Source organism: Corvus moneduloides, chromosome 8 (assembly GCF_009650955.1).
Source record: "Corvus moneduloides isolate bCorMon1 chromosome 8, bCorMon1.pri, whole genome shotgun sequence".
Taxonomy (NCBI): Eukaryota; Metazoa; Chordata; class Aves; order Passeriformes; family Corvidae; genus Corvus; species Corvus moneduloides.
The window spans coordinates 9,180,064-9,202,049 of NC_045483.1; the positions used below are offsets into that span (position 1 = coordinate 9,180,064).

The 21,986-nt window shown below is 37.8% G+C and overlaps 1 protein-coding gene across 4 annotated transcripts in view; it reads right to left on the bottom strand.

Annotated features, from left to right (window-relative positions):
- The window catches only part of VTI1A (vesicle transport through interaction with t-SNAREs 1A), a 260,912-nt gene that overhangs the window by 197,737 nt on the left and 41,189 nt on the right, over window positions 1–21,986 (bottom strand). For 2 of the 4 annotated variants that reach the window (XM_032116803.1, XM_032116805.1), the window contains exons 4-5: window positions 8,878–8,955; window positions 2,541–2,561 (exon numbers count right to left, since the gene is read on the bottom strand). In XM_032116803.1, the coding sequence (XP_031972694.1) occupies window positions 2,541–2,561; window positions 8,878–8,955 (99 nt within the window). The remainder of the gene's footprint in view (window positions 1–2,540; window positions 2,562–8,877; window positions 8,956–21,986) is intronic. The other 2 variants (XM_032116804.1, XM_032116806.1) reach the window with 1 other exon arrangement.

Sequence of the window (21,986 nt, forward strand, 5' to 3'; positions counted from 1 at the left end):
AGAGCCATTTCTTAACTTGATTTCAGAGCATTTCCACCCAAGGCATTCTATAATGAAAACTAATTTTATTATAAAGGGTGGTGTCATTTACACTGTTTGGATTTGGAGGCACCCTGTCCTTTGGACATGAAATCAATGCCCTATAGCAGGCAGCTTTCAAAAGCTTCCACCCCTCCCCAAACTCCTTCTCCCACAGTATCCCCTGCACTCTGTGAGGGGGATAGCGAGGTGATTCAGTCTGTCTTGCAGTTTCAGAAACAGCTTCTGTTTGGAGTTATATAAGGAAGTTTTGCAAAGTGGCACGCTATCACTAGAGATTTAGTCATTCCATGTGGGCTGGATTCAAACTGAGATCTCAGGAGCTCAAAAGACAGAGCGACACAGCCTCCATGGAAGCCTGTGTACGGCAAGTGTGCGAGAATAGAGCCTTGTAATGAGAGAAGGCACAGGTTTTATTAACAAACAGTATGGCAAACCACAATTTCTTTTAAGATCACTTCATACCTCCTTAGGAGAACTATAATTGGGGATGCCTTGATGTTTCGCTCTGTGACGAGTTAAGAATTATGCCTGAGTCACTGTGCTAGCCTTCATTTAAACTTTAATGTGCATTTTGCATTGGGTATAAAAACACCATTGCATTTACAGCCTATCCAACACAGAGCGGGTACTTACATGCAGAGAACAGAATGCAAACAATTGGGTTTAAAATTATTTTTCTCTCTACCTGTACAATTTTGATCAAGACAAAATAATAAATCCCTCTATTTAGTTCTATTTTCTGCTGCTTTCACCATATGCAGAGAGGAAAAAGTAACTTATGAGGCTAAGCAAGGAAAAGCAAAAAAAAAAAAAAATTACCAGAAGCAATGTCAATTTTTTTTAGGTGGCTAGCACAGAGGATTTATAAAATCCAAAAGATATAACTGAGTTCAGTATAGCTCCCAAGTTGCACCCCTTTGCAATAATACCCTGAATTTTCTTACTTGCTTTCATAGCTATTTCAAAAAGAAAAGCAGATAAGTGGCAGCTTTGTTCTTTATGTATGATTAAATTTTCAGAGTGAATTTAAAAATTAGGAATCATTATAAAACTATAATCTTATGTTTGCAAACAAAAATGATCCTGCTGTACTCTTTGCAAAAGCTCAGGGGCAGACATGCAGGTGTTGTTAAAAGGATAAGAAAATGAACCTTATTCTTCTGAAAAACCTCCGAAATCAGGCTATACAAACCCTTGCAACAATACTGTCATCTGTTTAAATACTGGGACTATTGGGGAGGGGAGCTCAGCAGTGGTGGGAAGGCTTTCATGTGGTTACATGTTTATTTTATTTAAATTTTTTTTGTTAACTCTTTTACTCTGTAGCTTTTACATATTAATATCAGCTCCATGAGAAGAGGGGGAAAATAAAGCATTCGGGGAACTAGTGAAGAATCTTTGTATCACAAATACCTACCTGTTTTTAAGAATTCTCTGTAATTGTCCTTAATGTGGTTACTTTACAATTCTTTGTCATCACCATTTCTAAAACTTACAAATCCTTTCCTGCAGAGCTCAGTATATATTACTGATACATTACTGAGCACACATGTTCCACAAAGAAGATACCAGACAAATATGTGATGTTAAAATACTCGTGCTTCTAAAGATATTTATTCAAATACTTCACTGGTCCAAGCTCTCCGTATGAAACCCTTCAGAAATCTGACCTGTAAGTAAACTTGACTTTACTCAGACCTTCTTTTCAGTGGCTACTAGGAAATAATAAAAAAATAGCAGTTCAAATACCTGCTTTGCTACAACAGCAAGCAAAAGCAGAGATTAATTTCAGAAAATGTACTGAAACATTTGAGGAACTGACCATTAAAACAGGCTTCTTCTTAAATATTTATGAGTCATTTTATAACTGGAAGAAAGGTGTTCTGGAATACTGATCTCTAGTGTTACACCTACAGATCTACAGCACTCACAAATAAATAATAAATATTGATATGTGTGTAGGTCTATCTATCTGTACTGTATTTTCAGTGGGTGTACAATATCCAGTATAATACATAAGCTGTTTGAATACCTCACACCACACTCAAAACACTGTGAAATACTATGTAATTTTTAAAATGCTTCAGCAAAGGTTTATACCAAAGCAATGCTTTGACTTTCAATACCAGTGTATAAATGTACTTTCCCTATCAAAGATTTTGTGATGCAAACATGATTATTATTGTACCTGATTTGATCATGGTATTCTTGGAGAGATCAAATAATAGAGTTTTTTTCCACCCTTCTTTTTCTAGTGCCTTTAAAAAAAATTCCATTATCAAAGAATGTTAATTTCTAAGGTTTGATCTAGAGATTCCTATGTAAGTATACAATTATTAGGGAAAAAGAGGCACAACAGTGAATATTTTAAAGCAATGTAATCAATATTTTTGCTTTGTGTAGATTTCCCTGCAACAATGAACAAAAAGATCTACTTCAGATTTAGAAACTCAGCTTTAAAGGGAAAGCTAGACAACAAAAAGCAAGAAAGTACTCACCTCTTCACGTAATTTTATCAACTGCAACATGAACGCACAAAAAAGATAAAAAGGAAAGAAATGGCAGGAAAGAAAGATCAGTTGTGTGACAGGATACAGAATTAACATTGACAATTTATCTGTTTACATGTTTAGCATTTAAAAATCACAGACAAACACATTAAAAGAACCTAAACATAGACTACATGCAGAGTTTTTTGAACGAATAAAGATCACTTTCTCACACTGTCACATTAAACAAAGAGAATAGTGTGAAATTCTCTTTTAAACCACATCTAAGACACCATCATGAAATAAAGGGGAATGACTTCATAGAAGTCTATATTATAAAGAAAAAAACAAGTTTACTATTCCTCTCTTCGAAGATTGTACAGCTGAAGTGGTTTTGTATACACAAGTTTTCAGAATGTTTTCTGTATATTTTAGTCGTGACAACTGATTTCTTATTTTACTAGAAGATCTAACTTATTAATAGATGACTGCATCTTTATAGCATGTATTTCAGCATTTCAGTTTTTATATACCTGAGTTCTACTGTAACTATATTATTTAATTTTATTATTGAACTTCATACTGAGGGGTTTTGCCAGGTAAAAAAAAAATAAATCAGCTTAGTTAAATGGCTCAGAACTATGATTTATTGAATAGCATATTTAAAAATAGACAAAGGAATAGGGAACAACATGAAATGTATTTCCCTCAGAGAAGACCCATTCCAGGTTCTTGATCCAGATCACTATACACTGTGTATATATATGCACACATAGAGTGTGTGTGTATGCTTATATAGTATATAAATTTATATTTATTTATTTATGCTTGTAAATCAACACAATCTAACACTAACACTAATAATATTGCTCTGGCAGCTTTACCATAAAACTAAATAAAACCCCAGCCTGATGATCAAGCTATGTTGTAATATACACTCCCCTTAGAGAGATAGATAAATTACTTGTACTGGAACAAAATGTATAATTGCTCACAAAAAATATCTGCACAAGAGTGGCTCTTTATGAAAAATTACAGTTCTCTCACCGTTTCCAATTGAATTCAAAATTACAACAGCTACATAATTATCTCAGTTTACGCTGATACTTCACCTACAGTTCCATAACACTAATTTTCAACATATGTGTAAGCTGAGAATGTTTATTACTAATAAAGTCTCACCAGCATGAAGGAAACAAAAGAACCTCCATTACTCTCTATTGTTTCATACGGCTCATCTAAAACTGAAGGTTCGCCTCACTCCGTTACCAAAAGGGACAAGAGTCTCTAGCAAGATGTAATTAGGAGGGCTCCTACACCACCCTGACCTGAACTGGGCCAGCACTTCTGCACTGAGCCAAAGAAGTTTGGTAGAATTTGGTACAAAGAAAACTGCATTGTCGGCCAAACCAGCGCTTAAATTCAAGTGCTTGGCCTATCATAAATTTGTCTCGTTCTCCAGCTCTTCCCCCCCTTTTTTTCCCAAAAAGGCAAACATTAAGGCTTTAGAAAGAGACGATCTGGGAGTTGATCACATAGCTATCTTTTCTTCCTGAGGCCACCATTCTTCAGTTGACTATGATACTTAAAGGGCCAAAGTTTAAAACGACTCTCCCGCAATAGAGCCCGTCCGGGCATGCCACCCTGCTATAATCAATGAGAGTTTTAAAATGCTGCACATTTGTTTTTTCAATAGGTCCCAAACAAAAATGTTCTATCTTGTTTGTGCTGCATGGCTGAATTTAAGCTCTGCATAGGATTTGCAGCTAAGCTAAGTAATGGGAGAGGGTTGGGGTTTTTTTAACATTGGCTGAAAGATATTCATTCAAATTAACAAAAGATGTATTTTTCCCCAATTTAACAATGCTCTTGATGAAAATGTGTTACCTTTACATTTCTATTTTGAAACATTATTTTTATTATGCTCACTCCTGAACTGTAAACAGCATTAAGCCATGCGCAGCCACCATTTTAGGTTATGATAATCAGCATATTTTTGAAACAAAGTTGGTTTTTTTTCTTTTTTTTTTTTTTGCAATACAGAATTCGATACAAGAGGTAATCTGTTCCTTTGTAGGCTAAAAAAAAAAAATCTGGTTTACGCTGGCTTGAACCAGTGGAATCTCTTGTGGCTAAGCCTTCTGCTGTGACTAAAATCAAAACTGCACCACAGAGAGCGAGGGAGCGAGATGGGATGTGTGTGTGTGTGTGTGCGCGCACGCGTGTGGCCGTGAGGCTCGTCATGTGACACAGAAAACTACCGAATTTTTTTTAAAAAGCTGATAACGCCTCCGCCGTCTCTGTCCGCATATAGATAACGAATAAATGCTGAACTCTATTAAACGCCCTTTACACATTATCGTGGGTCGAACACACAATTTTCTGAACTTATGATGACAGTCTATTTATTTTGCTATAAACCCTCGGCATGTAACGAACAGATTTGTGTCTGGTAATGATCTGCTCTGCCAGGGCTATATGAAATGATACCGACCTTCTTTAGATCTTGGCGAATTAAATTGACCAACTTCACCCCCTGGTCTGTAGCTGAAGTTTGACACACTTTATGCACAGCAAGCCCAAATCTAATATTATCACAACTTTGTAGTCAGAAATTAAGTAGACACAAAATATTTGTTCACCACGAATCACATATAGAATGTATGGGTATATGGATATGCAGTTTAACTCAATGTGAATTTATTTAACTTACTAATGAACATAGCTGCTAAAGAGAAAGGAACACTGTTAAACCTCAAGAAAGTTGGTAATACTGAACCTCACATTATTTTGGTTGAGAGGGATTTCTGATTTAACCCAACATATACTTCCTCAAAAACATAGGAATATCTACATAAAACAGTTCTATTATTATTAAAGTGAGGCTACAACTTTAGGTAGTGTATCACTGCACTGAAAAACTCAAAACTTTCAAGGGATTTGCTAAATGTTGGTGGCCAGGATGACAAACAAGACTTGAAAGCAACAGAGCCTGTTTAAGACCACTCTTGGAAAATAAATAACAACCCAACGCACACAGTAATTTTCTGGGATTGGGTTTGTGAGGTAAGGGCTTTTTTGATGCAAAATCTCTTGATTTTCAACTTCTGAGTGCCTCATCTGACTACATTCACATGATTCAAATTAAGAAGAAATTAACATATGTTAAGCAGTGACTTTACTGAACTCTAGGTGCATTAAGAGCACTGTATCACTACCTGTCTCATCAAACAAAGTTGCATTTATTTCAAAAGAAACTTTCAGTAGCAGAATCGCATAATTCTTACAACTTCTTACAGGAAATTTCTATATGCTGTATCTAGTAAAAGTAGTTAAATCTTGGCATAATCACTATAAGGGAATTGTATTCCAAGTTATTCTATAAGTGTCATCTAGACATGATGGCTGCTACTTCTGGGAGACATGTTGGGAAAATGAAGAAGACAAAAGACAAATCACCATTAGCTAATTCTTCAACCTGTTCTTTGTACTTCAATCTTTCTTCCTGAGAGAGCAACTGGAAACTCATACATATCATCCTGTTCATTACAGCTTATAACTTGGCTGTGGTTTGCTGTAACTGTACTTTGAAACTCATCTAAAAAAAGAGAAGCTGAATGAGGAAAAGATCCAGATCATTTATTTTTCCAATACTGACCTGTTTTATTTCTAGATTTTTATATGGTCATACTAGCCAGCAAGCATTAAGTTCCTTTTGTCTTCTCTCTCCACCAAAAACATTATGCAAATGTTTATCACAAAGACCAACAACTCATATCTCTTGTTTGCCTCTGGGTAACAACCCTGACTACCCAGATATTCAATATTTCTATTGGCAGATTTTATCAATATTTGTGGTTTGGTACAGGAGCAATTCTGAGCTGGCAACTTCTTTCAACACCTCCTCTGTCAGAAAAGGAATAGTTTCTCTCCCTTTTCCCAGCTGGTGACTGAATTGGGGAAAACAAACCAACCACTTTTCAGTTAAATTAACTTAACCTAACCCAAACTGGTTGAGAAGTAAAAATCCTACAATATTAGGGTCAGGATCAGTCTGTGTACCTATATTTATTTCCATCAGACAAAACAAAAGCAAGCATTCGAAACATCTTCGAATATTTTATATGGCTTTAAGTTATACCTGAGCATTCTTTCATCATTCAGTCTAAGTTTTCTATTAATATAATAATGCATAGGAGTGAAAGTTACTGAGTTAAACACGACATTATCCCATGTATCTGGTAAGTACCCAAGCCTTACACTTGATTTTGAAAGCTGTATATTCTAATAAACTCAATACCAGCTGAAGTTTTTGCACTAACTGCTTGCACTCATAGCTACATGTAAATAAGTACAGGTCTAAGTAAAAATATAAAATAAAAAAAAGAGAATGTGATATTTACTATTGAAACGAAATGATAAATAATGTATTTTAAAAATACTGGCATTCACATATTTAAAAGAAATTAGGTGACTCTTTTATGGTGCTATTTCATTATATTTTTTCAAGAAAGGAATGAAGAACTTTAAAGATACAGAGGTAATAATTTCAAGTTGGGTTATAGAAAAGGATTTTGATTACCTAAAAGACTACACAAGAGTCCTTCAGCAGCCAAAATTTTCTTTCATTTAAATAGTGCTCATTTGGAAGTAAAAGCCCTCAAGTTGACATATGGTTGAAGGTATCATTTAGTTCCTTGAGATGAGAACGTGTCTCTTTCACCAAGTTTGGAAAAAAAGATCACCAGTCACAAAAAGTGCACATATGAACCAGTTATTTAAACATTCTTTAAAAAGTGAAAATAAAATATTTTATCTCATCCCTACACATAAGATATTCTGTTATAAGTAAAGCTTCTTATCACAATTGCCCTTTTATGTCTGAATTCACACATTTTTTTCTTGAAATGTAAAAGTATCACTACCTTAAGAGAAATAAAATGAGAATCTTAACACTTTCACAGGACTGCATTTACAATCATGACATGCAGACTATGAAACTCTTCTCCCTAAAATCATCTTCTCCATAAATTCATTATTTAGGTATAAGGCCCCCGTCTTTATTTTACTCAAATTTTGGAATCTCCCCTTTCTATCATATATAAATATGAACATTAATGTCATTTAAGTCTTCACATAGCTATTAGAGCTGCTATACTCCAGTCTTGTGTCTTCAGATAAATCGTATCCTGTGTATAATTTCATTCATGTATGACTTAAAGTCTATTACGGAGTTTAAAATTTACAGAGCATGTTTAAAATACTGTATAAGATTAAGGGTTATGGGGTCTGTGTTTTGAAAGTCTTTGTACCAGGTAAGTTTCCAAGTCTTTATTTTTTCTGTCCTTAGTGGAGCTGAGCCTTTACTGGCATAGAAGACACAAAAAATTTCAGAACATTGTTCTGATCCATTTCCTTATTTAATATCACATTCATCAAGTAAACACTTAAACAGTTTTTACTTTCATTAGCAAAATAATTTGGATTCTATCTAGTCAGAAGAGAAAACATGACATGTAGGAAAACTTTCAGCTAATTTCTAACTCAAAACACAAGACTTTGATAACATAAATCTCAGAAAGAAAAGAAATATTCTCCTTTCAGACAGTGTCAAACAAGTTTCATCCCAAAAAGAAATATTAACAGGTGGGTCAAAGTCTCCTGAATAAAACGGTGCCTTTACAATTTTCAGTAGTCTCACAGGATCCTCACTGTAGTATGCAGAACAACAATACGGGTACAAGATTTTAAAAAAGCCTCAGGATTACCAAGCTTTCATTCATTACAAGAGGTGGATAGCACTCTGCATCCTAGTACAACATGCATTATGAAAGCACGCTCTTATTAGAACAACTTGTGGTTTTGGTACAAGGAGAGAAAATCTGGTTAGGGAAGGAATCACACAAGGAAACTGAGTGGGATACTGCCTAATTCTGAGAGCGCACTTTCATTTGTTTTGCCTGCCAGTGTTGATTTAATTATACTGCATTATTATCAAAGCTGCATTATGTACTTTTTTATTCCTTTTACATGTGTTTGAGGTGAAGACCTTGGCTTTGTCGGCAAACAGCGTGTTTCAAGTTATTTCTTAAGTACTAAATAATAAAGAAAAGAGAAGAAAAGATTTTTTTTGAGATAGCAGACAGTGATCACAAGTTAAAGGGTTAAATGTAAGATCTCCAAGAAACATTTTGAAGTTGATTAAGACCCCAGCTTTGCATTAAACAGTATCACTTCCACATGAGTTGTTGCTAATGCTGTTAAGGAGCAGCTTGAGAAGCCCAGTGTGCCAGTGACCTCCTTCACCCTCCAGCCACCCACTAGGGCTTCTTGATTAGCATCCTACCTGGTTCTCTGAGGAATTCCCGTCATCCCCTAGGAGCTCATTCCGCACCTCATCACTGTAGGCGATTCGTGACCTTTTCTGTAAAACAAAAAGAAAAAAGGGTTAGGAAGTAACGCTCCGAAGCCATTGGTATCAAGGCTGATCATCTTGAACCTCGAGAGCCCCCTAATGGATACCTATTTGATTAAAAAAAAAATAAATCTGCAAGTAAAAGTTATTACAAAGTTCTTCAACTGCTCTATCTTAACAAATCTGCATGGCAAAACTGTAGTATTTCTAAGACAGTCACACCCTCAACATTGCAGCAATGAAAGCAGCTTCCGTGAAGCTCAAGATACGTAACATGTGAGGCAATAAACGCTACCAGCAAAAGCATTGAAGAAATGCCAGTGCAGGAACCAAATGTGTTTTTCTGAAGAACACTTGCTAGCAGGTCACAGAACTCAGCATAACACTGCAGTGATGCCACTAGACAGCAAAGGAAGACTGAGCTTTTCCCACATTAAAAAAAAACCAAAACCAAACCTGAACAACACACATGTGACATCCGATTAAATTTAAAGATGTAGAAAATTAACAAGCGTTTTCCATGCTGCTAAGGCTACTGGGAAAGGATCAGAAATTAAAGAGCAAAAGAAAGGAGAGTAAACAACAGCACAGGGAAACATAGGTTTTCAGCAGTTCACGGAAACGCCACAAAACTGAGACAGTCATCCATGGGATCATTAGGACAGACAGGATATTAAGTAAATTGACAGCTTATGAGCACCAGATTTGCTCTTGAACTGATAATTATGTTGATTCCAAACTAGACCAAGTGCAACGTAAAGCAAAAGTGTGATGATTACTAACATAGCACAGGATTCAATGGAGCAATGGGGAAATCCATAATGAGAACACCAGCCCAGCTTTCAATTTCTCTGTTAGCCAAATAACAGGCTATTACTCAGCTAATATTCCCACTTTTACTATTAAAAGAGAGAGATATTTACCATTTTTTTTTTCTTTTTGAGACCGGTTATGGTAATTTTTACACTTCATCAGAGGAAGAAACCAAAGAGTAGAAAGAACTAAGGTGTAGGGTCTTCCTTTATTGATGGGGGCTTCCCCCACACCCTGCCATGGTAGTGACTACCAGTAAGAACTCAGAAAAAATGAATCCCTCCTCAAACCTTCCCTGCTTGGGCCATCAGGCCAAAACTTGTGCTTGGGACTGAGGCACAGGAAACAACCACTAGAAATTAAACTGAGCACAGGAAAATTCATCACCTTTGCAACAAAGAGGTTTGGAAGTGTGTCACCCTTTATGCAAGGGACCTAGCAGTGAAGTAAGCCTTGTATGGGTCCCCTCAGAGCAAAACATTTTAGCTCTTTATTCTGTGTAGCTCCTCTTATTACCAACATCATCGTTACAATGTTTACACATTTGTGATTCACTTGCCAGCATTCAGATATAGATTATATCCTACAGCTACAGATCTAAGTAGGAAGGACAAAGCCATGGACCATGGACCCACAGCAAGAGGTGAACTGTGCCAAATCTTTTGGAGATCTCAGCTGTCACAGTTTCATACTAACCAAGCTGAAGTAGTCTACAGCATTAAAGGAAATGAGAACCTTTAAACAGGCTGTGGTATCAGAGCTGCCTGTTTAAATTATTCATTTCATCACTATGGGGGACTAAAACACTCCACAGTATGCAAGAATATCATATGGAGATAGGTTTTGTTTTTCTCTTTTCTCACCAAAAAGCCAACAAATTGGCATAGATTGCTCAATTATATTATTTTCCGATTTTTATTTGATACACCTCAAACAAGGAAGGAAATTACAAATATATACCAAAAAATATCTGATCTTCTTTTCTGATTAAGATTCAATCTTAAGACCTCATTTGAGGTCTAGTAGGTCAACTGTACGGTTTCACCCGATTTCACAAAATGACTCAGCCCCACTGATCCTGTTAGTGTTGAATGTATTTAGCATTATTAGACTGAGATGAGGAGCACAATGCTTCATGAGCTTGTTCTCCAGTGAACAAGCTGCCTAATAATATGTAGGGATTGAGATGGTCCTTGATTACACATCATTGATTTGAAAGATTTAACTGGATGATATTCGCATTCTTAAGAGCCTGCATGGGTGAAAGGAAAAAGAAGATACTTCATGGGAAAGAAATAAATTTTAATAGCAATACAATTTTTAGAGGCTCTGTATAATCCTTTAAGTCCTCACCACTGAACTTAATAAATATATTTGTATCATTGTTCTTTTATTGCAATAATCTGTCATGATCTGAAAATCAGAAATTTTATTAAAAGAAATAATGCTTTGGCTACAATTAGGTATAACTCTTTGCCATAATCAATAAATAATTTGATACTACTTTTGATCACAATTTCACTACCAAATGATTCAATAATATAAAAGGAAAGGTCTTTGAACTAAAGTGCTCATTTATTCTTTCAAGTTTTGTCCGAAGTATCAATATCTTGAAATACTATTCTTATTTTCATTAAAGTATTATTGGCTAACACTTTTAAATGTGGCTATCAAAATTAATTCAGCTTGTCTGAACTCAATAATTAAATAATTATTTTATATTTTTTATTTTTTATTTTTTAGTTCATAACCATCAGCTGTTTATAAATATATAGTTTAGCCAAATGAAGAATGATAGTTTGAGCTGGAAATGTCACACACTCTGCTACAGTTTGAAGGAACCCAATTCATAATGCATTTTATAAATAGTTAATGACTTCTATACATAAGCTAACCAGGCAAATCAAGAAATTGTCAACATTTTTAGTCTTAGTTGTCAGTTACCACTGTCTACTGGTACTTTATATGTATGTTTCTAGAAAAGACAGATTTACAGAGTTTCTAATCCAAGGCATTTCTGGGCAGCCCAATATAGGTTTAAGAGGTTCTGTGTGCAGTTTTTTGTCTGCAAAGGCCTGTCATATATAGAAGTTTTCCTTGTGTTTTATATTTTTGTGTATATACCTAGACAAAAAGTCTAAGCACACAAGTGGTTTTGCTCAGTGAATGTGTTTGCATTTGAGCATGTCCCCAAACAGAGAGACACAAAAGGGTTAAGCTTCTTTGTACAAGAACTTCAGCACTCAGAAAGTTTCAGGGGCTGTTTTAAATGTACTACAGTGCCCAGACCTTCTGACAAGGAAGAATTTCTGATTCCAGGCAGATCTCTCTTGGTTTATGAACAGGATTTTTGCATACTGATTGGGTGATTTCCTTAAAGCCCTGTTCAAACAGATACACTTGCTCAGTTCTGTCTGGCAATTTGGCTTTAAACAATCTGTCTACTTGACCCAAGCCTTAACATTTCCCAATAGAACTGAATGTGTTCATAGGCAAGCCCAGCTAAATTAGAATTGAAATGAATTAACTCAGCTTAAACTAATTAAGATCTGTGATCTGCAGTACCACCCCCCTGTATGATTCTACATGTGAAGCAGGGTACACGTAACCAGACTGTAAGAATTCTGCTATACCACTAATCTGAGCATACCAATGAAGTTTGTCTATTACTAAAGCATATGAGAAGTTAATTTCCATGGCCTACACATGGCAAAGCAATTGCTTAAATTGCCTCACCTGGGAATTTAATACAATGTTATCATCAGACCAGCCACACTGTAAATAGATTTATAATGCTTTCCATGTGCTAGGCTAGGTTGCATATGAATTAAGTAATGATCTGGTATTACAATACAATCAGCTAGTTCCCACACCTGGCAGACAGGATATTTTGCTAAATTACTACCTATACAGATACATCACAACATAAAAACAGAAAAGGTAATGGGAAGAGAAACAATCTACATGGCATATGACTGAATTTTACATGGTAACCAAATAAGATGTAGATAGAAAGAGGTATCCAAAATAATCTATTTCCAACATCTGCACAACAGAACACATACTTATTCACTTCTATTCAATTTTGGCTTAATTTTCCGCATTCTATACTTTAATTACCATCCACATTCTGAAATGTTCCCATTAGTGAAGGCCAGAACTAGCCAGTGCCCCCTCACTCCAACGCACTTCCAGCAATCAGCCAAATAATTGATATAAAGTATTGTACATTTTCATACATGAACTAAAGAATAGCTTTCCCCCTCCTAAATGCTAAGCAGTCTCTGAACAGATGAGCAAAACTGGGTGCATTTCAGACAAAAGAACCAGCAGATCCTTTCATCCCAACCTCTCCATTTTTCAGGCTCAATGTTTTAAGAACAGATTAAACAGATTTTTTTGGTGGAATATGCGTAAACAACAAAAAGGCTTATTTATCCACAAACATCTGTTTTCATACAAAATTTATTAGAATTTCCTAGTATAGGTAAGTGTTTTTAAAAAATGTCCAGGCATCTGTTTTAGAGTTTGGCCCTGCTCTAAATGTAAATAAATACTTGAGAGTAACATAACCAGAAATAATTTGTGGGAATAAATCAGATTTTGTGTTCTTTGAGAATAGTCACTTTTGCCATTGCTCTTGCTAAAAGGAAGGTGAAAAAAGTGACCTGATGCCCACATGGACAGCTAAATACTGCAAAACATACACTTTCCTCTCTGCCTTTTGGAATAGGTATTTAAGTATTTTTTTGCTGAACAGAAATGAAAAAGATACAGTTTAACAAATTTAGAGGAAAAGTAAGTGGTCCTACTTAACAATCGTAAAGCTTATATTGAAACAGAAACACAAGCTGAGTTATTAAATAAAAGAAATTGAAATTCCTTTTCAATTTGAAAAATTGTGTTCAAACTTCAGTTTTCGAAACTTCTGTATTTCTCTGCAAAGGTGATCAAGGAACAATAGACTAGACACTTCAGACTGCAATTCCAAAAGGGTCTTCCTGTTCCTAAGTAGCTGAGTTTTTAGCAATTGGGTGCAAGAAGCAGGAAAATTGCGCTAATATACAACCTGATGCAATGCTGGACTTCCAAGCATTTCCTTAAGAAAACTGAAAAACATCCCCAAACAAATGGATACATTCCTGTCCAAAAGTAACAAAAAACTATTCTACAAATCCACTGAAACTTCTGATTGAAAGGATCAATTTAACAGTATGTGTCAGCTGGCAAAAGTCAATGTCTCAGCCACCCCCAGTCTTGCCTCCCTCTCTGCACGCACAGGGAAGAGGCTGCAGGCAACTCCGAAAGGGAAACACAACTCAAACCCCGTGTTCTGCCACTCTGACAAATGTCAACAGCTTCCTGCAACAGCAGAGAGAAATCAAACTTCAAGTGCTAATGTGAAATTAATGCAGAGACACTATCAACCATCTTAAATAGATGTCACAGATCCATAAATCTTCTTTTCAATAATCCTCATCAAACACACTTTTAGTTTCATTATGGGGCGAGGGCAGGGATGAAGGCCAAGCAAACCCCCATGAAGACACAAGACTGTTATGTTGTTTGTGAAAAATGCAGCTTCTGCCCACAAAACTGCTTCCACCTCAACCTCATGGCCAGTGGAGGACCATGTATGTCACCAACAAGGCAGATGCTTAAACTGCTACATTGCACCTGCCACGGGTAGAGAAGGAAACAGGTGACCTGAGTGAGAACTGAAATTCACTGTTTCTGTGAATTTATGGAGTAACAGGGGATGATTCCTATTGTGAAAAAAACAGTTGTATTGTTGTATTTAGAAAAGGAACTTTTATTTCCCTGAACTCAGACTTTTAAACTTAACCCAGAAATGGAAAGATTTTTCAAAATACGAAAGGTTGGACCTGACTGACCTCTGCCTCTTTCTGTTTTAAGAGAACGCACAAATATTCACTATCATCACTACAGAAATCTATGGAAACATCTAAGGAAACCTAACAAAATGCAATACAAGAATTATAAATCCAAGCATAGAAAACTTCAGGTGAGTATTGCTTGGGCTTGAATAGTACTCTCCAAACATAACAAGGAATAGCCTTAGCCTGGCATATAAATCAATTTTAGTTTTCTTTTTATTATAACCACTCATCTTTGCTTGTTTGAATTACCACATACTAATTCCAAACCTTGGTCCCTCCATATATAGTATTTTATTCTTTCATCAGAATTTAGTTTCTCCAAGGTGCCTTCAGTGCTGGGCTGTTCTGCACAGCAGCTTGCCAGCCTTTTTACTCATGTGCCATAATCTCAAAATATGCCAGGCATCAGCTGCTGCAGGAAGGAAGACTGGGTATATCTTCAAATTTAACTGTAACATCTCTGTAGGCCAACAGTGATGAGTGACCTCTGCACTGCTGACTTGCAGTTATTCCACTATCTACTGTTACCCACAGCTCACAGTCTGTTCCTGTAATGTGCTTTTCAGTACTCTAATTTCAGTATTTTGTCCAATCCCCTTCTATGGATTCCTTCAAATGACCATTATTAAACTATCATCTTTCATTACAAAGCCCATCTTTACACATCTACTTAGCTGGCTGAGTTAACCAACTTCCCTATTCAGTCAGTAGAAATTCCTTTAAATTGTGCATGAGATCACTCAAATTCATTCCTTCTCAGATCCACCTTCGTGAAAAGCCTATTGCTTCCTTGTAACCGCCCTGTGCACGTTCAAAGACCAGTCTGATAATTTAGATTGCTAAATTAAAAGCTGGTTGTTGTGCCTTTTGCCTTGATACATATAGCAAACATATATTGGCTGATTTGCTGACAAAGGTTTGGCAACTTGCAGACCCTTCTTTACCACGGCCATTTCTATCATCAGTGCTGGAATAAAAGGCAAGAACAAGGCAAAGGGGGGAACACCCTCTCTTCCCAAGTCAGACAACAGCATGATAATAAAGATACCTCAGGTGAAACACCACACCTGATGCAGGTTCAAAGTAATCCACACATTGACAATTAATTTGGGTGTAGGGGGACTAAGTGGGATAAATTCTGCTGTTTAAAGCATAGGTTCACAATCGGTCTTGAAGTGAAAAGGGACACATCCAGACTTGTGGCCTCAGAAAAACCCATCTGTATGCAAAGAATAGGAACAGCCAAAATCAAGCCAGTATTATTGACAGATAAATTGATCCTCAATTCATGTTCAGGCTAACCTGCAGAAATATATAAGAATGTCAATATGATCACTTGAAACAATTCAGTCACTATGTCAAATCCAAGAAGACTCTTACCCCTAAAACAGATTTTAAAAAGTCACATGAGGCAATGGAAGTCAGTCACTAATATCATACAGGCTGCTGTTTACAGAAGTCTCTGTGAGATCTGAATAACTTCGATTTAAAGATCAGCAGAACTAGGCTACAAAAATAAGCTTATTTTGAGAATGATTTAACTACAGCAGGTCTTTGAAATATAATATATACATGCAAGAATTACAAGTTTCTCTGCAAAACTACCTTTCAGGGAAAACTGTTAAAGATAATGGTGGAACAGAGAACTCCTACTGCCTTTTAGAAGCATACTACAAAGCTTATGTTTCTTTTATGAAATCTTTATTGGTCATCTCAACTCATCTCCTTGCTGTAATGACCTAAGTCATAAAATTTAGTGGTTTCTTTTATTACTATGAGCTTGGCTTTGTGCCTTTTTTAATAAAGTCTATTATCTCACAGCTTTATTTATCCAACTAATGCTATTTAGGGGACAAGGAGCAACTACACATCAGGACCATGTACTTCAGCCTGTTTTGTGGTCCAAAGACTTTATGCTGTGTGGTAAGTGTGTAATTAACATAAATATTTTCTAAATCTTGGAGATGGAAGATAAACTCCATTGTGTTGCATCAACAGACAGATGAACTGAGAAAATAAAAATATGGAGCCATTTTCCTCCAAGGAAAGAAGTTTAATAAGAATGCCAACTTTTAAAGAGAGTGGTCCCAAAGACAGTAAAGCAGGAAGGAAAAAAATCTTAAGGAGGCCCAAGATTTTCTAACTAATTAGTTCACACTAATTAGCTCATGGTGAAGGATCATAAACCAAAACATGTTCATTAAAATATCTTTGTTTCAGCCAGTATCTCCATCTGGAGCCCAGGTTCCCATTGCTAACAGTAACAAGACACCTGCTGGTACATTCTACCAGCTCCGTCCTTTCCCAGAAAAAAAGCATCCAAGTTCTAATTCCTTCCTCTATTTGCTACTTAATTGTGGTGGCTGGTGAGCCTAGGTTACAAGGAACAAAGAGAGTCCACTGGTGGGACAAGTCTCTGGTACCAAAAGAACCTGCTCAGGTTAGGGTGACCAGAAAAGCCTCTGCCAGAACGCTCTGTTCTGTTCATGTACCCCAGCTCCGCTTCCCCGGTTGGCTCCCTTGGCCGCTACACCCCTTGTTACCTGATACACCCTCAGAGTTTCTCGACTGGTTCCCTTACCCTGGAGCCCCCATTGCTCTGCCTGGACTTCTCTGGAACCTCGCACAACTGCGGGTGCATTAAATCCCTCCTGCAGAAGCCCCTGCAGAGACCCTTCCTGCTCATTCACCATCGGACTGTCTGGCCGGCTCTCCGCTGGGTGTGTGTGTGTGTGTGTACGTGTGTGTGTGTGTGTATGTGTGTGTGTGTACGTGTGTGTGTGTACATGTGTGTGTACGTGTGTGTGTGTGTGTACATGTGTGTGTGTACGTGTGTGTGTGTGTGTATGTAGGGGGGGTGTGTGTGTGTACGTGTGTGTGTGTACGTGTGTGTGTGTGTGTACGTGTGTGTGTGTACGTGTGTGTGTGTGTGTACGTGTGTGTGTGTGTGTACATGTGTGTGTGTACGTGTGTGTGTGTGTGTATGTAGGGGGGGTGTGTGTGTGTACGTGTGTGTGTGTACGTGTGTGTGTGTACGTGTGTGTGTACGTGTGTGTGTGTGTGTACATGTGTGTGTACGTGTGTGTGTGTACATGTGTGTGTGTACGTGTGTGTGTGTGTACATGTGTGTGTGTACGTGTGTGTGTGTGTGTACATGTGTGTGTGTACGTGTGTGTGTGTACGTGTGTGTGTGTGTGTATGTAGGGGGGGTGTGTGTGTGTACGTGTGTGTGTGTACATGTGTGTGTGTACGTGTGTGTGTGTGTGTACGTGTGTGTGTGTACGTGTGTGTGTACGTGTGTGTGTGTGTGTACATGTGTGTGTACGTGTGTGTGTGTGTACGTGTGTGTGTGTACGTGTGTGTGTGTGTGTGTGTGTGTGTACATGTGTGTGTGTACGTGTGTGTGTGTGTACGTGTGTGTGTGTACGTGTGTGTGTGTATGTGTGTGTGTGTACATGTGTGTGTGTGTGTACGTGTGTGTGTGTGTGTATGTAGGGGGGGTGTGTGTGTACACGTGTGTGTGTGTAGGGGTGTGTGTGTGTACATGTGTGTGTGTAGGGGTGTGTGTGTAGGGGGTGTGTGTGTGTACGTGTGTGTGTAGGGGTGTGTGTGTAGGGGTGTGTGTGTTTGTACGTGTGTGTGTACGTGTGTGTGTGTGTGTGTGTGTGTATGTAGGGGGGGTGTGTGTGTGTACGTGTGTGTGTGTACGTGTGTGTGTGTACGTGTGTGTGTGTACGTGTGTGTGTGTGTGTGTGTGTGTATGTAGGGGGGGTGTGTGTACACGTGTGTGTGTGTAGGGGTGTGTGTGTGTACATGTGTGTGTGTAGGGGTGTGTGTGTAGGGGGTGTGTGTGTTTGTACGTGTGTGTGTGTACATGTGTGTGTGTATGTGTGTGTGTGTACGTGTGTGTGTGTGTGTGTGTATGTGGGGGGGGTGTGTGTACACGTGTGTGTGTAGGGGTGTGTGTGTGTACATGTGTGTGTGTAGGGGTGTGTGTGTAGGGGGTGTGTGTGTGTGTACGTGTGTGTGTAGGGGTGTGTGTGTAGGGGTGTGTGTGTTTGTACGTGTGTGTGTGTGTGTGTGTGTGTATGTGGGGGGGGGTGTGTACACGTGTGTGTGTGTAGGGGTGTGTGTGTGTACATGTGTGTGTGTAGGGGTGTGTGTGTAGGGGGTGTGTGTGTGTGTACGTGTGTGTGTAGGGGTGTGTGTGTAGGGGTGTGTGTGTTTGTACGTGTGTGTGTGTACGTGTGTGTGTGTAGGGGTGTGTGTGTAGGGGGTGTGTGTGTGTGTACGTGTGTGTGTAGGGGTGTGTGTGTAGGGGTGTGTGTGTTTGTACGTGTGTGTGTGTGTGTGTGTATGTAGGGGGGGGGTGTGTACACGTGTGTGTGTAGGGGTGTGTGTGTGTACATGTGTGTGTGTAGGGGTGTGTGTGTAGGGGGTGTGTGTGTGTGTACGTGTGTGTGTAGGGGGGTGTGTGTGTGTACGTGTGTGTGTGTACATGTGTGTGTGTGTGTACGTGTGTGTGTGTAGGTGTGTGTGTGTGTGTGTGTACATGTGTGTGTGTACGTGTGTGTGTGTGTGTGCACGTGTGCGGGCTGCACTGAGAGGCTGCCTTGGAGGCGCTTTTGGGAAGGTCGCGGCATTTCACCATCCAATAGCACCGCGACACTTAATTGCCTCTATCAGTCTGTACCTACATTCTCTGGCCTCACACTACAGAGATCAGCAACTGTAAATGAAAGCCCATAATTGGGCTGAACCAGTTGCCATTTTTGAACACTACCATCATCTTTTTCAGGTCTCCCACTCCCTGGATTTCTAACAGTAGGTAAAGCCCAGGAAAGACAGTATTTTTGAGGCTTCCCATTAGAAGTGTGATTTTGCTACAGAGCTCAGTTCTCTTAATAAATTATACATTTTGTCCACTGTGAACTCCACGTGTAAAAACCAAAATGAAGCCATAAAGACAGATCTCATTTTGGACATCCAGAATGAGGGAAGGGAGAATGAGATGTTTCTAAGGCAGCTGAATTGTCCTGCCTACATTTGTGCTACTCTGATGGGATCTATTTTAAATCAAAGAAACTTAAGCAAACCTTTCCAAAAATACTTTTTAGTCCATAAAAATCTATTTTTAGACACTGTCCTTTTTTTCACTGAGTACATACACTCTCTCTCAGCAGCATCTTCCCACTCATATATCGATACATGTTTTTTAATTTCTGAAAATAATACACAGAATAAGAAATTTTCAGTTGACCCCTAAGAATATTAATCACAATGTGAAGAATCCTATTCCATGACAGTAGCAGGGGATAATTTCTGACCTCACCATTAAATAAAAATAAAATAATGCTTGATGCAAAGAACAAATAAATAGACACAAGGTGTAATTATGGTGGTTTGCATACAAATACACCCACAAATTTCTCATTCTGTGTACTTCAGTGCAAACATTCTGAACCACAAGCACATTAGCTCAAACTATTGATTAATGAAAAGGAAAAGGAAAAATACTTTGTGTATAACATAGCCCTATCAAAACTAATTTTTGGATCTTGCTGTTCATGCTTCCTGAATTTATTATTTTTGCCCTGATGTGATTTAGCTGGGATTCCTTTCCTTCCTTCTAGAACATATGTACTTGCAGACAGACACATTGCCTTGCCTGAAAAAGATAAAAATTGTCTGAGTTTAGTAATTTTAGTAGTTAAGTGGCCGCAATTTGGCTTTGAAGTTTGCAGCAGATTGATGCGGGAGTAAACCTGTACTTTCACTGCTCCCCACCAGGCACTACTGGGACAGCACCAGTTGTTTCACGCTGTGTTAAATCAATAGCTAAAATGGTAAAATACTAGCCCAGTGTTCAGACATGGCATTTTCTAGTTTTATCACAAGCTGATGATGAGCAGTTCTTGCTTTACACTACCTGAGATAAAAGTCAGTAACTAATCCACGACCTCCAATTTATCAAAAATCCACTACCTTTAATTTATCAAACCAAAGCCCTCCTCCTTTTTGTACTGCCTCTCCATTTTTCAGTTTCCCCATCCAGTGAAAATACTTATTAAAATATTCATTTCTAAATGGATGAAAAAATATTATTATAATGCACATATCTATATGAAAAATAGACATACCAACCCATCCCCTACTTTGTTCATTTCTTCAGAACTTAAGTCTTAAGCCCTATAATACAGTGTAAGGGAAAGGCAGTATATTTATAGAAAATACTGATATTTACATATATTTGGTATTTAAAGTGTCTTTCTGATAGACAAGCTTCATCTGACTTGTTGTTTTTCCTGTTACCTGAAGCACAGCCAGGAATTTTGCCTCCAAGTGGACCAGAGCACCACACAAAGAATAATGAGCAACACCAATACTGGCAGTAGCTCATTTCACAAAAAATACTGATGTCCAAACTCCAAAAATTCACTGAGTATTTCTGTTTTGTCCCTGTTCCTATGTTGTCACCAACAGTGCTTACACATTTCTATTGATCTTGTTTATAGCTGCCTAGGCTTTCACTGTCAAGACAATGTAGAGTGAACCTTAAGGAAAGCCTCACTTGATGTACGACTGCATAAAGACTGTTATATCAGTCACAGCTTCAATTAGTCCAGAACTTGTACTGCCTCCTATAGTGGCCATTAATGGATAATAAGGGGAAATCTTAAGAAACAGAGCAGGGATGGAATTATTCTCATTTCAGTAAATGCTGCCTGTTTCTGTTGATCAGCAGTTCAGGGAGTTTGAGGTATATCTAAGAGCTTCACACTTAATAAACCTTGGTGGTTACTGCTTACATAATACTTCTTTTATCTAAACAGCAACTGAAGAACAGGCATTAATGCACAAGAAGAAAGATGTTCAGACCTCAGTATAAGAACAAAGACTAAATTCAAAAGTTATCCCACATTTCATTTGAAAAAGCTGAAGAGAAATTCCACACAAAGAAGCTAACAATTAAAGTATCAAAAGCAATTAATTTGTATCACAGAGTATTGCAACATCTCTTCCATGGAGCACATTTTGGCAATAAGAATTTAATCCTGAGGATCTCATCTTTACCTGGTGAAGTCCAGAGGAAGAGAAAGATTACCTAATTAATTACTTTCCAATTTTGGCTCAAACAAGTCAGTTGCTCTCCCAATCTCTTAACAAACTATGGCAAATATTCAAATTATTCATATTAGAAAAATAGAACGATACTCTACAGTCATATTATATCTCTGCTCAGCTCCTTTGAAGTGCAAGAAAGGCCCAGCACCATTTGACCAAACATCTGTCCCTCCACCCCAGCAGATGTTCCTGCATGGCACA